At 39.9% G+C, this 18,605-nt stretch overlaps 1 protein-coding gene across 7 annotated transcripts in view; it reads right to left on the bottom strand.

Annotated features, from left to right (window-relative positions):
- RUFY3 (RUN and FYVE domain containing 3) overlaps positions 1-18,605 on the bottom strand; it is an 86,575-nt gene that overhangs the window by 56,315 nt on the left and 11,655 nt on the right. The window contains exon 1 of one of the 7 annotated variants that reach the window (XR_007130591.1): positions 11,832-12,734. The exons of 1 other annotated variant lie outside the window; for it this stretch is intronic. Coding sequence is in view for 5 of the 6 variants with exons in the window: in XM_047751726.1 (XP_047607682.1) it covers positions 11,832-12,009 (178 nt within the window). In the remaining variant the exon portion in view is untranslated. Of the gene's footprint in view, positions 1-11,831; positions 12,756-18,605 lie in introns of those variants that run through there. 5 more of the 7 variants (XM_047751726.1, XM_047751727.1, XM_047751724.1 and 2 more) reach the window with 5 other exon arrangements.

The raw sequence follows: 18,605 nt of genomic DNA, 5'->3' as shown, positions 1-18,605 counted from the left end.
ATCTCAGGAAAGAGTGAAACATCTCACTGCACAGTCAACAGTAAAACTCATTCTCTGCTACTTAAAACATCATTAGTTTTTTTTTTTTCCTTTGTCTTTTTGCCTTTTCTAGGGCCGCACCCACGGCACATGGAGGTTCCCAGGCTAGGAGTCGAATCAGAGCTATAGCTGCCAGCCTACCCCACAGCCACAGGAATGTGGGATTCTCGCCTACATCACAGCTCATGGCAACACCCGATCCTTAACCCACTGAGCGAGGCCAGGGATTGAACCCACAACTTCATGGTTCCTAGTCGGATTCATTAACCACTGAGCCATGACAGGAACTCCCGTCATTAGCTTTTAAAGAAAAAAAAAAAAAAAAAAAGATAAAACATTATCATCACTTTACAGCTGCTAAATCAACTGTCCTAAAAAACCACAACTGTTTCCTTTGAAAGTTAAGATTTTAATGCAGTGTGAGAAACCACAACCAGCTCCAGCAGTAAAAGATAAAAATGCATGCAAAGAGGTAGCCAATACGAAAATTCATGATCCCAGTTTTTACGGCAGTTTGGAAATACGTATTAAAAAATTAAAATACATTAATATCTGACCCAGAAATTCCACTTCTAAAAATGGAAATTGTTCAAATGAAAAGTGTTAAAGTTATAAACATAATGATGTACCAAAACTATCTTTGCTAGCCTAATTTAGAAATAACCTAAACGTCTAAAATAAGGGAGTTAGAGAAATCACAGCACATCTAGATATTAAAGACATTAAATGGGGTGATACAGACTTCTATTTACTGATGTAAAAAGATGCTGAAGAGAAAAAGGCAGGTCACACAACACAGGTGAGAGATGATCTTACATGTATAAAGTTGTGTGAGCTTGTAAATGAACTTCATGAGTATATATTAAAAAGAGAATCTGAAGGAAACCATTAAAAAGAACAAAAATAGAGAAAATGAGAAAAAAATCTTTGCCAATGATACAACAGACAAGGGTCTAATATCCAAAATATACAAACAACTCATGCAACTCAACACCAAAAAAACCAAACAACCCAATTGAAAAATGGGCAGAAGACCTAAACAGACATTTCTCCAAAGAAGACATATGGATGGCCAACAGGCACATGAAAAAATGCTCAATATCACTATTAGAGAAATGCAAATCAAAACTACAGTGAGGTACCACCTCACACCAGTCAGAATGGCCTTCATTAACAAGTCAACAAATAACAAATGCTGGAGAGGGTGTGGAGAAAAAGGTACCCTCCTCACTGCTGGTGGGAATGTAAACTGATACAACCACTGTGAAAACAGTATGGAGGTACCTCAGGAAACTAAATACAGAGCTACCATGTGATCCAACAATTCCATTGCTGGGCATATATCCAGACACAACTTTCACTGAAAAAGATACATGCACCCCTATGTTCCTAGCAGCACTATTCACTATGGCCAAGTGTCAGACACAACCTAAATGTCCATCGACATATGAATGGACTAAGATGTGATACACAATATACTACTCAGCCATAAAAAGACTAATGCCATTTGTAGCAACATGGTGAAGCTAGAGACTCTCATACTAAGTGAAGTAAGCCAGAAAGAAAAAGACGAACACCATATATTTATTTGTGGAATCTAAAATATGGAACAGATGATTCTATCTAAAAATAACAAACAAACAAAAAACAGAAACAGAGCATGACTAAGAAGAGCAGACTTGGGGTTCCCGGGCAGGGGTGGGGGAAGTGGAGGGAGTGGGAGGGATAGGCATTTGGGGGGTTTTGCTGATGCAAACTGTCATATCTGGAATGGATGGGCAGTAGGATCCTACTGTATAGCATAGAGAAATGTGTATGATTGGGTCACTTTGTTGTACAACAGAATTTGACGAAACATTGTAAATTAACTATACTTTAATAATAATAATGAAAAAAAAGAATCTGGTTACTAAATCTTACCAATGGTCATTGACAGGTGCTAAAATTTTAGGTGAATTCTATTATTTCCTATCTTTTACTTTTCTGTATTCTGGGACTCTTAAATGCATACATATTTTTTTATAACTAGATGAAGTTGTTTTCACTAGAATACATATATACATAGTAATACTAAATAGATTTTCTAAAATAATTCCATTATTTTCTTTTTTTATTTTTCTTTTTTGGTCTGTACCTGCAGCATATGGAAGTTCCCAGGCTAGGGGTTGAATTGGGGCTGCAGCTGCTGGTGTATACCGCAGCCACAGCAACACGGGACCTAAGCCACATCTACAACCTATACCACTACTTGTAGCCAATGCCAGACCCTTAACCCACTGAGAGAGAAATTTAATTATAATGAAAAAGAAATACTTACTTAGGGGCCATTTGGCAATAAGTCTGTTTCAATGTCCATCTATACATGTACTTGTAACCTCATCAGAGTCTTCTATTGGTTCTCTGGCAAAGTTCAAATATGAAAATTGCAAGGGATTGAATTTTAGTATTTATTCCCCTATATTCAAAAGAACTTCGCAGCAGTCCCAGTGGATTGGCGGCAGTTGGAGGAACCACAATGGAAAATCATGCCCCATTACACTTTCCACCTCCCCCAGGGAAAAGAGGCATCACCAAAACCCACGTAATAATCCAGAACCACAAATGAAGAGCAGAGAATGCTGTGGGTGCTCTCACTGACAGCCCTGCTCTCTTCCCAGTCAGGGTTCCCAGGTTCCCAGGTTGGGAATCCAGCAACTTGAACTCCAACCTGAGCTCCATCACTGAGTGGTAGTTATCTAATCTGGTACAACATTTACCTCTGGAAGATGATAAAGATGTCCATGATTAGTTTAGGACAAATGACCTCCTGGCCTGGAAGCTGATAAACCAAAGAAGAGTTCATGTGAACAACATTAAGAAAGGCACAAATTAAAAACTCCACTCAAAAAAATCCAGGATTATCACAACACTGTCAATCAACTATACTTCATAAAACTTTAAAGAATGAAGCCAAAAAACCAAAAACAAAAGACGTCCAGGAAAAGCTCACCACTGGGGATGAAAAGCAGTAGTAAAACACTGTAGTTAATGACGGTGCCCTAAAGTGGACTCCAGTGGCAGAAGAACTAAGGGGTCGTGAAGAAACAAAGCTGACCTGAAATGGGAAGGAGAAAGCTGCTTTTAAGGAGAGCACGCTTCGTCCGCTCAGAGGCAGCATATCGGTCGTCTATGGTTTAATTATGGACTGGGGTGCAAATGGAACTCTGCTGGTACTTCTCCCCCAGGTAGGTAGGTGGGTAAAACTTACCTAGCAAAGAGTGACTAGCCAGCCTATTCCCAGAGCAGAGCAGTAAGAAAGGATGAAGCTTGTCCCAAGAACTTAGTCTGGTAGGCTCCTGAGAGGGCAATAAAAGCTCTAATCTCTTCACTCGAGACATTCGCAAAGACTGCCTTGTGCGCAGTAATGACAACTTGAGAACCTGACCATGTAAATTTGAGGTTAACGGGGCTGGTGTCAACAAACGTTCCAGTAGTTTCACTGAGGGCAGATAAATTACAAAAGGAGGAGTGCCAGAACGAAAGCAAAGAATAACACAGTTCTGTAAAGAGAGATAATCCTGACTCCAGTTTTATTTTCTGAGTTCAGGAAAGGAATGAATCAAATGCTGGTCCAAGTACACCTAGGTCTAAGTATGGGGGTCACCCTGGCAGCCTGATGCAGCACCTAGACAGCTGTGAGAACAAAGCATGCGACCTGGAGAAATTCAGTGTCTACCAAAAAGAGATACTAGAAAATTACACCAGAAATTGAATCCAAAGCAGGAGCTCTGCTTTTAGGCTACGGTTCCCATTTAGGGATGTGGAAAACTCTATCACAAAGTCACTTAACTCTAAATTAGAAGGATCACTCTACATTTATAGTTTTCATAAAGCTTTTTTCTTTAAAGAAAAAAATCGTTTTTTCCTGGTCATAGCAATAGATCCTCTTTCAGAGAGGGAGACATGAAGAAGTATGAAGAACATACAAAACCATCTGTAATTCTGCTATCCAGAGAAAACCTCTTTTGACATTTTTGGTACATTTCCTTTCACTGTGTGTACATGTACCTCTTTTTAAAACAAGTTGTGGAGTTCCCGTCGTGGTGCAGTGGTTAACGAATCCGACTAGGAACCATGAGGTTGCGGGTTCGATCCCTGGCCTTGCTCAGTGGGTTAAGGACCCGGCGTTGCTGTGAGCTGTGGTGAAGGTTGCAGACGTGGCTCGGATCCCGTGTTGCTGTGGCTCTGGCGTAGGCCGGTGGCTACAGCTCCGATTGGACCCCTAGCCTGGGAACCTCCATATACTGCAGGAAGCGGCCCTAGAAAAGGCAAAATAAATAAATAAAATAAAACAAGTTGTGACTATGTGTATATGTGACTTGGGTGACAGCATTTAAATCTTATTATATTCTAAACAATACCCTATGCCATTAATATTCTCCCACAGGACCATTATTAGTGCTTGTTGCATTGATGTCCTACAATTATTTGAACAATTTTCCTGTTAGGCTATTAAAAGTTGCATTTAAAGTAGCATTTTGCGGAGTTCCCGTCGTGGCGCAGTGGTTAACGAATCCGACTAGAAACCATGAGGTTGCGGTTCGGTCCCTGCCCTTGCTCAGTGGGTTAATGATCCGGCATTGCCGTGAGCTGTGGTGTAGGTTGCAGACGCGGCTCGGATCCCGCGTTGCTGTGGCTCTGGTGTAGGCCGGTGGCTACAGCTCTGATTCAACCCCTAGCCTGGGAACCTCCATATGCCGCGTGAGCGGCCCAAGAAATAGCAACAACAACAACAAAAAAGACAAAAGACAAAAAGAAGTAGCATTTTGCTACTATAAATCATAATAATATGATAAATACATATACCTGTATGTTTTGCCTGTATCTCTAATTACTCACTTAGGATAGATGTCTGGTGTAATCAAGGCTCCTGATTCACACACATAAAGTGGTTTCCAGAAAGGCCGAAGCAACGTATATACTACTAGCAGAGCCTTGCCATACTTTTCATCAGCACTGAGTATTATTCATGGATATATTAAATGACAACAAACTATTTACTACTTTAAATTTCTGTTTCTAAAATAAGATGGAGTGAGTCTGAAATAAGAGATAAAATGAATTTTTAAAAATTTAAAATGCCCAGAAATCATAGGTTGTGTGTAATGGAGGGAAGGTATTTCAGTGACTTTTTCTTTGAAAAGTGATTATTTTCTGGAGTTATGGGGAATTAATGAGTTCACCTAAAGCGTGGTGGATAGCAACCATAAACAGTGCACAGCACAAGGAGGCATTCTGAAGGATGCAAAAGAAAAGTTTTGCCCTAAAGAACTTTCTGGACAGCTTCCTAAAGTAGGAATCACATCAGTTAAAATCAATCACTGGAGAAAGCTTGTAAATGCCTTCGATCAAGGGATGCAGACAGTACCCAACGACTCAGGAGATGAAGGGTGCTGAATTTGTTAAAGAAGGCTCAAGGAGTGAAGGGTCCTTCCCCTTTTCTAATTCAACATCAGTGGGAAGACTCTAAAACAGGAACAGTATCAGAATAAGAATTATCAGGGTTTTGATGAAGTATGGAATCAGAGCCTGGTTCAAACAGGTAAGCATTGAAAAGGAGTTTGAAAATACATTTGATAAGTAAATTACCCAAAGAAGGGCACAGGAATCCTTGGCTAAAGAGTAAGGATTCAAGGTAGTTACTGTTTCACACAGTCCATAATCATGTGCTTTACTGCTACCACAGATGGCTGTGCACAGCATTTTGCACATCCACTGGAGAAACGTTAAATTTAGCACATATGGGTATGCTTTTGGTCTCCTCTGGATGCTCACTGGATATAGCTGGTCAATGCTGTGTCCAGTTCTGTACAAAGCTGCTGGAAATACACCACCAGAGACTGGGAAGATGTCCCTTATTACAAGCAGGTCTATTGCTGGACCTACACTCACTGAATCCTCGTAGAGGACAGCTGCGTGCAGGCTGAACCGTGGCCTCTTCCAATTGAATCCTGCTTCTACCACTTACTACCTCTCTGAATTTGTCAGTCTGTGATATGAGGATCAGAGCAGTACCAGGCTCAGAGGGTTGTTGTAAGGATTAAGTGAGATAATATATAGGGGTATATTACTAAGAGGAAACTGTTTTGCACAAAGTTCTGCAGGATGCCTCCTCCACTACACCCCCATCAGGACCACCACTTCAGGAATATTCTATGTTCCATATCGAGGCTGCATGAAATAGGCTCTTGTATCTGAAATGAATGAAAAGTTTACTGCCATGGAGGCTCACTTGGCAATTTTATAAAGAAAGAATCAGTACAAGAAGAGAAATGGTTTGGGAAAAAAGCTGAAAGTAGGTATAGGAATCTGGATATGACATAATTAGATGCTGATAGTTGTGGAAATGAAAATGAAAGACAAAATTAAGCCTTTGTGAGCAGATAGAGCCTTCTTTTAGGCCCCAATACATATAACACTATTTGCTCACTTAATCATAACAAAACTGTAATAGCCACATGATTTAAATCAGGTTTACATAATTTCATACATACGTGTGTGTGGATATAGGTGTTGCATTAAATGCAGAAAGACCCTTTACATAGAGTTATGTGATACTTTGGATGCCATTAACATGTTTACTTATTAAAATAATTATAGCCTTGATTTTTCATCGACTTCAGTTAAAGTGGTTTCATTTAAGCATCTTTGAGCATTGCTAGCTTGTGATTTTCCTAGTAAAAGAAATACATACTCATAAAAAACATAAGGGAAGGTTCACACATAAATAAGTGAAAACAGAAAGTCTCATCAGAAATTTGCATGTTGCTGGTATTCAATACTAAGAGTAGTAGTTGTTTTATTGTTCTATTAACTGGGAGAAATATTTCTTTTTTTAAATCCTTTTTTCTTTTTTAGCTGCACTTGTGGCAACTGGAAGTTCATGGGCTAGGGGTCGAATAGGAGCTGCAGCTGCCGGCCTACACCACAGTCATAGCAATGAGGGGTATGAGCCACGTCTGCGGCCTACACCACAGCTCACAGCAACGCTGGACTCTTAACCCGCTGAATGAGATCAGGGATCAAACCTGCATCCTCATGGATACTAGTCGGGTTTGTTTCTGCTGAGCCACAATGGGAACTCCCCCTTTAGGTCTTAATTCAAACATTACTTCAACTGGAAATTTTCCCTAGAACTCCCTGAGAAAATATTTTGGCTCTTTTAACACTGAACTGCAATGACTGGCATTTTACTCACTGAAGTACCCCCCACGCTTCACTTGCCAATAAGCTCAGAAAATACAAAGGAGCAGGCATGTTCACTGTGCTGTACCTTAGGATTAGCATAGTGTGGAGAATAAGTTTTAAGTGGGAAACTCATATGTGTGTTGAATGAAGGGCTAAGAGTCTGATCTTATGACAAAAACTGCATGTTTTTTAAACACTGATTTTTTTCTTTGGGGGATCGAATGAACCCTAAGGATCTTCCCTCCAGAAAAAAAAATTCACAGGTATAAAATTTTATAATTTTTTGGATCACAGATCCCAGTTTAGAAGCCCTGCACTAAGCTGTACAGAGTTCATGCTATGAAGATTCTTGGTAAACAGCCATTTGGCTCTGCCAAAATACCTACTGAGACACTCATCTTTGTCATTAAAACAGGCAACTCCCAGGCAGGACAGGGTTTTCCTGGTGTGCAGTGATATTAACGAGTAAAACCGTGTCAGTAAAAGCCAATGGACTTGCCACAGGTGACTCTCCAGATACTTTCACAGTCACCGAAAAACACTTTCCATTTAATCTTCAGGGGATTTTTTCCTTGCTTATTATAGCAGTAGAGTATTCCCTACTGAATGAAAAAACCTGATTCCTAAGCAACACTCATACCCTCCTTTGGGAAGTGTAGTCACTCTTAAGTGTTATCTGACTTTGAATTCCAGGTCCAGTTCCTGAGAAACAGGACTGTCCTTTAGTCACTAACTCATTCACGCTTGCTTTACAGCAGCTTCTAACATCTTTGCTTCATTGATTTACCTTGACTGTGAATCCATGGAGGGCAAGGGGGCTGATTTCTTAGTCTGTAGAACTGGACTTTGTATCAAGGGATGCCCAATAAATATTTCTGACCAGCTGACACACTAACATACACTCCTTGCAGGTGGTGCATACCACTGCTACACGCACAGACGTTCTGTGTAAGCTGTCTCTTTATACATTACAGTATAAGTGCCAGATACTCTAAATGAACTCTAAAGCAAAATGCAACTGCTGGGGAGAAGGGGGGTGGTTATGCCTGAAGCCTGTCATCACGTACAGTTCTCTACAGGAACCTTAAAGCCAAAGCCTCGAGCAAAGGTTCTCTCCTCAATGTGTCTGTCCAATGTATCATTTCTTCATAGTCTACCTCTTATTATCTGTATTTGAGAAAGACATTTTCTCAGTCAAAAAAGTGATCCAAGGCTTAAGGTTGTCTGTAACCAAATGGTATATTTTATTGTATTGCACTAAACCAATCATCTATCACCCCTCAATGTTGGATTCCTCATTTTTTTTTCCCCCCCGGGCTGCACCCCGCAGCATATAAAAGTTCTCAGGCTAGGGGTCAAACTGGAGCTGCAGCTGCCGGCCTACACCACAACCATAGCAACTCGGGATCCAAGCTGCATCTGTAACCTACATCACAGCTCACGGCAACACTGGATCCTTAACCCACTGAGCAGGGCCAGGGATTGAACCTGTGTCCTCATGGATACCAGTCAGGTTGGTTGCTGCTGAACCACAAAAGGAACTTTGGATTCCTCATCTTTAGAAGAGAGTTGATAGGAAAGCAAGTATTACTTGAGAATTGTGTTTTATTTTTAACCAGTTATTTTCTTGTTTATAAAGGCCCAAGAAAGGACAATGCTAAAATACTGACTTAAGCTACTGATGTTCACCTTTAGTCTGTCTGGTAAACAACTAGTTTAGATTATTCCAGATGGTTAGGTATGAAAACAGAAATAGACACTAAAATGGCAATTGATTTAAGAATGCGGCTGAAATTGTTGCAGCTCAAACTACTGCTCCATGAATAAGTCTTATCCAAATAACTAACATTTATAAGGTGTTTTACATTAATTATCTCACTTACCCCTAACCTATCATGTGTCAGGTACCACTGCTAACAACCTGCTACTGCCCAGCTCTGCCAGCTTATTGTGTGTTATATGCAAAGTTCCCCCCAGCCCCAAGCCAGTCTCTGCCTGGTGATCTCTTGGTATCATACCAGGTCCACCCTAGCCTAAGTGTGACTTACTAGATGAAGCCTTTCCTGAACCTTCTCCTTACCATCAAAGCTTTGTAGATTTGCTGCAGTTTTTTTTTTAAGTGTATTAAAAAAAAAATGAGATCACCTCTTGACCACCAAAATGAGCACTGAAATAATGAAGTGAGTTTTTATGCCCATGTGTTTAAGGGTTAAGCTAGGCAGAAACTCTGGGTCCAGGCCTACACTGTGGGCTGCATGGTGACAGACAAAAACTCCTTTCAGAAAACAAATTGGAAAACACAAAACTTCTACTGCTGAGGCACAGACCATCCGTATTATCGTTTTAAAAGGGTACATTATGCTTTTGCCCATTTTCTTTCGTGGGAGTCAGGGGGCCCCAAGGCAGGATTCGTGAGGTCAAATGTCTTTCCTTCTACACATCAGCTGGGAAGTATTCTGTGAACACTCCTGTGCGTCTGGAACACCAGGTGCTCTATTTTGTTGACACGGTAAGATTATTAGTGGCCTGGTGATCGCCACTTAAATCCTGATCGCTAAATTAAACTTAACAATGGTCACCAGCATTAATATTAGAGCATTAGTATTTCTTGGCTCCAAATGGCTGTTTAGACATCCAGAGTGAGCCAGTGAAGCAAGGAAATAAAAGCCCTGAATAGCACCACCTGGTTTCCTAAGTCATTAAAACTACAGGTGTTTTCTTAGGCCAGGACTTTCTTTTATTACTTCTAGTTCTAACCATTTGAAATTGCTGTTTCTTGTGCCCAATTTAAGGCAAAATTCATCGTTGGCACTTCTCTATCTTCCTCCAGATCCTCCAGAGTGGATTCTAGGGTCCTAGGAACTTCTTGTCTGTTTCCCTTAATCTAAGGATGTGCCACTTAAGCTTCAGTTGCAACCTTTATACATTTTTCATCACAGATTTATCAATAAAGAATTAAAATAGCACCACTACAATGCTTACATGAAACAGCTCACTTTCACTCACTCACAGGAATCTTGCTCAAAAAACAAATATATATTCAAATTACTGAGTTTGTTAAAAATTATTTTGAGACACTGACACACTGAGTTTTATAAGGAAGGGAATATTTCATATTGCATGACTTTCAAAATAAATATTTTTAAAGCAAAATATGCAAACTGAGGCATTTGCTAAAAGACTTTTGGTAGTCCTCTAAAAATGTACTTTTCTAAAGATTTTTAAAGCTCTGAGGCTGTTTTAAACAGTAGTGGCATTGTATGGAATTCCAGTTCCTGTCTTCAAACCCTTGTGCACTTTCTGAAACTTAGAGCCAAAGGAAGCTGTTCAACTGACAAACCAATTGGTAAAAGATGCAAAGGGCCCTAAAAAATGCCTTAAACATTGCCCTTAAAGACACACCCAAACAGGGCTGCTTTGTGTTGTGATGTTTAATCCTAAGACTGTCTAACTAGGAAAATAAAACCCTTTTCAGACACAAAGAGTGACATCTGAGTCATGATAAGATTGCAATGCTAGGTCAAGGGCAAGGAATCACTTTTCCTAACCCAGCTGCTGGGCGCAGTTCATCTTATGCCCTCTGTCCTGCAGATATGCCTAAACATTAGGCAGACTTTACGGAGAATTTATATGTAAATTTTTATATGTAAGCATTTCTGTCTTCATTATTTTAAGGGTAGAGAATAAACACTAGCTGAGAGGCCACCACATAAAAACACAAAACAATTTGACTCAAATTATGACTCAAATCAATTCTTCCTTATGGTACTGAGTTAAGAGAAGTTAGGGGTAGAAGATGAAAACCTCTCACAATTTAGAAAAGATTCTGGGAGAAAGTCACAAGTCAAGAGATCACAAATGTCTCAAAGGTAGTGACAATGGAAATTTCAAATAGGTCATCATAGTTAAACCAAATAACTTATAAAAAGCCAAGGCCAATAGGTTCCATATGTAGGAATTACCTTATGTTTAACCTTTTTAAGGCATTATGCTTTTTTAAGAGTCCATATTCATTAAATTAGCACTGAATGTAAAACTGCTTTCTCATCTAACCTTATAATCTATATTACTAAAAAAAGATGTTTGATCAAATATTTTCCAGCTATCATAGCCTGTTTAACATTATCTGCTGATGATAGGATACCCTTCATGAGTGTTTCAACTGTATCATGTACAACCCTATAATTACAGTCGTGCTATTTTACCTTACTCTAATTAAGCATCACCGCAATTTCTATAATATTTTAGCATCTAATCAGAATTAGTAGCGTATTCATTATTGGCTAGGGTCAGAGGTGATGACTGACCTCAAATGTTCTCTGTACAGGCTTCAAGACAAAGAACTCTAAACAAGCACCAGCATCTTTTAAAAGGACACCTCTGGGGGAAGGGAAAAAATATTTTTTTCCCAGTAGAGAAGAGGAGTTGGTGGTAGGTAAGGATGAAAGGTTTTCAGGGTTGTTAATAGTTCAGAGTATGGGTTCTTCCTGCCTCTCCCTGACCCTCCCAGCCCAGGTAACAATGAGGATGCTGCTGAGACACTAGTGGACGGGTTCTGACCATACCTTCATGGGTAGGCTCTGGGTCAGGTGTAAGTGAGATGTCATCCAGCTCTCGCAGGCAGAGCCATTCTCCGTCCATTGACACTCGGAATTTGCAAAGGTAGATGGTCTCCATGGCAGCCTGTGTGATCTTGTCAGTGGTGGGGGTTGGCATATCGGTTGGAGGCGTCAGAGCAGACATGATGACTCAGCTGGGACCACAACACACACACAAACACACACACCCCACAAAAATAAATAAACCCTCCTCAACAAAAAACCCCCAATTTAAAGCTCTACAACAAAGCTCTCAAGAAAAGGCTGGGGGGGGGGGGTCGGAAGGGAGGTTAAAAAACAACAACAAGAAGGAAAAACACCTTATGGTATAAGAACCAGCTGTTAAGATAAACAATTCTATGCTAGCTTTTCTCATAGACAGTTCCTACCACAAAGCAAAATAAGATGATGCTTGTCTTCTAGCTTCTCTCCTGCTATCGTCCCTTCCCCACCCCCTTCTTTTTCAGCTGAGCCAGAGGCTTGAAAGACTGCACAGCCGATGCCACCCTAGCTGGCTTAAAAAAAAAAAACACATACACACACACAAAAACTGGCCTGTGTATGAGGAAGTGAAAAATCCTCCTTCTTTGTGCAGAAAAAGAAAAAACATAAAAGAAAAAAATGAACAAAAAATAAACCAGTATTTTCTATTTAGCTTTAAAAATCCTGAATTGCAGAAATCACTTCCAGGATCTGCCCAGGAGCCGGGATGCTCAGTTCTAATAGGATTGGTTGTGCGCAGTAAGCAGGGTGTTGACCAAAATGGCTGACTAATGAACTGAACTGAAAATTCAGGCCCATGTGACCGGCTGCTCTGAACGTAGGGCGAGCAATTCCCAGGATGCTTTATAGATGCTGCTGATGCAGGGAGAGCAATTAGGCGCTTGCTCTCATCCTGCACAACCCACTTCCAGACTGTGCTAGTCAAACTGTGATCAGACATAACACAATGCACATGTCCTCATCAATTCTCCTCACTGTGGGGTAAGAGGGCTGGGAACACTGGGTAATACTACACAGCAAAGATGGCAAAAGAGGGGGTTAGCTTCATTTAACAGGCACATATTTCACCTTTTTTCTCCTTATATACACAGCTATTAAAATTCTCTGCTCTGCTAAAGGTGGTGTTTTCAGAAAAACTAAAGCAAGATTTTCAATTTAATTATCATACTCTGAGGCATTTATTATTTCCTTCCCCGAAGTACAAAGACCAAACTTTTTAGACTGGACAGAAGTGCAAGAAAAAAGCCTTGAAGTTAAAAAAGTAAAATGCTTCCTGATTAGAGGCAAACTCCCCTACCCTCGATGTGGCTGTATTTACCAAGTTTCCATTATGCGAGGATAAAACCATTACATCTCAAAATATTCTCCCATCCCGCAACATCCTAAGAGCACATTATCATACTCTCTTCAGTCAATCAATCGGCTGACCCATCTGCCCTCCCACATGTCTGTATTACCCAATGAGCCCATTATGCCTGGATAGTAAAAGTGAGGCACTTGCTTTCAGAGCTTCACAAGTAACAAGGACATAGGGGATAATAAAGATTTTCTTTGAAAATGTTTTCTGGATGACTGAAAACAAGTTTTCAGCTTATTTTCCATTTAAGGATCTGGTTTTAAAGAGGAAAATACAATTGCAAGAACCATGTCCCAAGATAAGTTATTCTGTTCTAGGGTTTGTCATAGAGATAGCCGAAAACTGAATAAAAATTCCTAGAGTATTATTATTACAATTTCATAAATGATATCTATGACATAACCGAATATCTTTGCTGCATACCTGAAGCCAACACAATACTGTAAATCACCTGTACGTCAATAAAAAAATTTAAAGTAAATGAAAAAGAAAAGCACAATGGAATAAAGTATTTACAGTAAACATAAAAATTTTTCATAAATGCTTCCATCATAATTTGAGCTCAAAGAAAAATGCTAAGAACCAGATTCCGCAGGTAAATAGGGCATTTTCACATTGTTACAGGGGAGACAAACGGGTACAATGTAAGAATACATATACATATATGCTTAGTTATAATTAGGAACAAAGTCAGCAAGTTATTAAGGAAAAGAAAATGTTTCAGGTAGGTCTATTCATTGCTATTTAAATCTCTTCCAACATTATCCTACATCTGGACTGGAGCTCTTCATTCACTCATTCATTCATTCCAGTAAGTATCCACTGAGAGTACTCCACATGCACATGGAGCAGTAAGACAAGATCACTTTTTCAAGGAAGCAGAATTTACACATCCAAATACTGACTATAAGCCTTGATTTAACATATTCTTATTTAATTACAGTACAATTCCTTTCTAGCCAGACATATTTCCATCTTTATATATTTAAACTTAATGGGGGATAGTTTACAGTTTCACTTTAAGCCATGCAATAGGTCAAAACACTAGTTAAGCAGTCATCAAGATATTTAAAGTTACACTGAATAGTACTGGAACCACAACACTAGAGTCCTGGCTATCTGTACATATGACATCAGAGTCTCTAGGTAGCTGATACATCCCTGACATATAGAACAGTGAATATGTGAATTAATCTGAGTGCTCTGGGACTGCCCATGTCCACTAATACCTGAATTCAGGCTGTCACAAACCATGATGAACAATCTTCCCACCAACCCAAAGATGAACATTTATCTAACCCTACATGGGAGATGTGGACTGATTACAACGCATCCGGACGGCAAGAATGTCTAGTTCAATGAGCAGGGAACTTCCAGGCAGAGGACTCAGCAAGAGAAGCCCAAAGCAACTGAAACTTCTGCCAAGGAGAGAAAAACCTGCCCACACTGGTTACTCTTGAGTTTCCCATTCACTATCAGTTTGAAGAGGTGTTGGCAATATTTTTAGAAATAAGAACTGTGTGGTGGGCTGGAAAACCTGTACTCCTACTAAGTCATACCTGTTTGCAGGTAAACACCCTTAACTCCTCAACATGAACAGTTATTCACTGTTCACAAGCAATGAATTCACTTATGAAAACATGCACTATTTATTTTCCCATCTTTTTGCCTATTCTAGGGCCACTCCCGCGGCATATGGAGGTTCCCAGGCTAGGGGTCCAATTGGAGCTGTAGCCACCGGCCTACACCAGAGCCACAGCAATGCGGGATCCTTAGCCCACTGAGCAAGGCCAGGGATCCAACCTGCAACCTCATGGTTCCTAGTCAGATTCCTTAACTACTGCACCAGGATGGGAACTCCAAAACATGCACTATTTATAGAAAACTAATAATTTTATGTTATTTTTTTAAATTTTAGTTGATTTACAATGTTGAGCCAATTTCTGCTGTACAGCAAAGTGACCCAGTCATATATATTCTTCTTATATTATCTTGCATCATGTTCTATCCCAAGAGATCAGATATAGTTCCCTGTGCTATACAGTAAGACCTCATTGCTTATCCATTCTAAATGTAATAGTTTGCATCTACTAACCCCAAACTCCCATCCCACTCCCTTAAAATAACTTTTTTTTTTTTTTGGTCTTTTTGCCTTTTCTAGGGCCGCTCCTGCGGCATATAGAGGTTCCCGGGCTAGGAGTCCAATCGGAGCTGTTGTTGCTGGCCTACGCCAGAGCCACAGCAACGTGGGATCCGAGGTGCATCTTTGACCTACACCACAGCTCACGGCAATGCTGGATCCTTAACCCACTGGGCGAGGCCAGGGATTGACGCGCAACCTCATGGTTCCTAGTCGGATTTGTTAACCAGTGAGCCATGACAGGAACTTCAGTTCTATTTTTTTTTTATTTGTCTTTTTGTCTTTCTAGGGCTGCACCTGCAGCATATGGAGGTTCCCAGGCTAGGGGTCTAATCAGAGCTGTAGCTGCCAGCCTATGCCACAGCCATAGCCACACCAGATCCGAGCCACATCTGTGACCTACACCACAGCTCATGGCAACGCTGGATTCTTAACCCAATGAGCGAGGCCAGGGATTGAACCGGCATCCTCGTGGATGCTAGTTGACTTCATTAACTGCTGGGCCATGACAGGAACTCCAAAATAATCTTAAATACTACTTAGTAATGTCTTTACACTTGGGTCTTTTCTATGTAAACATATTAGCTGAGAATATAAAGGTAACATTAAGTAATCGGTAAGACATAAAAAACTTTTTTCTCAATCTTATTTTTCTCACAAACACTTTAATTATAAGCTGTACTGAATTATTTTCTCATTTGATTCCAGTTGTGAATAACAGCATGTATTTGTAGGGAAGGCTACACTACCATCTGTGTGTGACTCTAACAGAATTAACAAGTGTATATGAAGTTCAAATCCAAGATAATAATCTGAATAATACTATATTCTAGCTGCTTACACAGCACAAATTTTCTGTATTATTGACTGATTCAAAGTAACAAAGATTCACATTCCAAAGTTAATAGTGACATTCCTTTAAAGTATATTTGCTCAGCTACTGTTATACAAGACAAAGACTGATTGGTCACACCCAACACCCCGGTTATACAATGTGGAAAATTTATTACTACTTGAGGTAGGTATCGTTTATTGAATTTCTATTTTCTGTAAGGTGCTTTATAAATATCATATCAAATCCTTATAGGAATTCTGCAAGGTAGATATGGATATTCCCTCTTTACAAGGAAACCAAAGTTGAGCCACCTAACTGGCCCAAGATCACACAATTTACAAGTGGCAGAGCTGGGATTCCCAGCTGCTTCTACAATTCCCCTAAAGTCCATGCTTTCTCCAATACTTTGCAATTTCAGCACTTCATCCCAAGGATTAAATTTTACTCAGGGAAAAGAAAACAAAACAAAAGCAAAAGTAAAGTAATACAGGCAAGGTCCTCATGAAATTTCCTCAACATAAATTTCAACTAAGTTGAAACTTTCCACAGAAAGAAAATCATGGACATGGAGAACAGACTTATGGTTGCCAAGGGGGAGGGGGAGGGAGTGGGATGGATTGGGAATTTGGGGTTAACAGATGCAAAGTATTGCCTTTGGAATGGATAAGCAATGAGATCCTGCTGTATAGCACTGAGCACTATATCTAGTCACTTACGATGGAGCATGATAATACGAGAAAAAAGAATGTATATATGTATGTGTGACTGGATCACCTTGCTGTACAGTAGAAAACTGTCAGAACACTGTAAACCAGCTGTAATGAAAAAAAGAATAAAAACCATTAAAAGAAAAAAAATTGTCAACCAAGATTTTTTTTTTTTTTTTGCTTTTTAGGGCCGCACCTATGGCATATGGAGGTTCCCAGGCTAAGGGTCTAATTGGAGCTACAGCTGCCAGCCTACACCACAGCTCACGGCAATGCCAGATCCTTAACCCACCGAGAGAGGCCAGGGATCGAACCTGCAACCTCATGGTTCCTAGTCGGATTCGTTTCCACTGTGCCATGACAGGAACTCCTTAATTAAGATTTGAAGGAGAAAAGAAATTTATCAGCTTTTACACCTTAATGATTCACAATCCATATATTCCACTTAGTCATTCTTATACATTTACTTCAGGCTTTTAATAAGTAGGCATTTTCTGAGAAGCTGAGAGCCCAGCATGGATCTTTCTGCTTGTGCTGGCAAAGGGTAAACCAAATGCTTCTGACCATCGTGAAGGATATCACTTGCTTACTATATCACCTCTCTCAGGAGAGAGCTGAAAAAAACATCTGAGCCAGTTCCCACTACATTGACTTGCTCAAGTGGACATAGTAAGAACACTTGATGCATTCAAAAGTGAAGAAGATAAATGGGGCGGTTGTTATTTTCTAAAATGACTCATTCCAGAACTTCTTTAAATGACAAGCTTCAATGCATAATTTTAATTCTTAAAAAAAAAAACACCAATATCCATGAAAACATTGCCCAATGGAGAAAGAGACTAATGACTTACATCTAACATGTTCCTTCTCTCTTCTGAATTCCTGCCTCCCCTTGTGAGTAGTTATACTGCGAGTCACAGGGAAGTCCGTGTCTCCTCTTTTGAAACAATTTCTTCCAAATTCTGTGTAAATCATCACCTTATTTTAAAAATATTATTATAAATATATGGATGCCTAGATAATACTTTAGCTTTAGTTTTATTAAACTCTACTGAAAAGCACTGTACATAACCTTCTAAGCCTTTTGCTCAATATTGCATTTTCTAACTCATCCACATTGTAGTGTGTAGCTGTACCACTGTAGTGTGGGCTGCTATGTCATAAAGTAATAAACCACTGTATGCATAAGCAATTTTCTGATCCATTTTCACACTGGTGAGCATTTGGGTTATTTCTAACTTTTTCCTTTTAAATGATATTATTTAGATACTTTTCAAAAACAGATTTCTGGCAGGTATGTCAATCCTTCTTTAACAGGTTTGAGGATAAGGGACCACATCTTTCTTTCTTTTTTTTTTTTTTTTTTTTTTTGGTCTTTTTAGGGTTGTACCTGCAGCATATGGAAGTTCCCAGGCTGGGGTCAAAATCGGAGCTGTAGCCACTGGCCTATACCACAGCCACAGCAACTCAGGATCCGAGCCACGTCTGTTACATACACCGTAGCTCAAGGCAATGCCAGATCCTTAACCCATTGAGCTGAGGCCAGGGATCAAACCCGCCTCCTCATGGACGCTATACTAGTCCAGTTCATTACCACTGAGCCACAATGGCAACTCTGACCTCACTCATTTCTTTTATAGTTAGCTGACTCTTCCTATCCCCTAGTTCCTATTATGCACACAACAGTGCTTCTTAAAAC

This window comes from Phacochoerus africanus, chromosome 10 (genome assembly GCF_016906955.1).
Source record: "Phacochoerus africanus isolate WHEZ1 chromosome 10, ROS_Pafr_v1, whole genome shotgun sequence".
NCBI lineage: Eukaryota > Metazoa > Chordata > Mammalia > Artiodactyla > Suidae > Phacochoerus > Phacochoerus africanus.
This window is presented reverse-complemented; position numbering and strand designations above follow the sequence as displayed.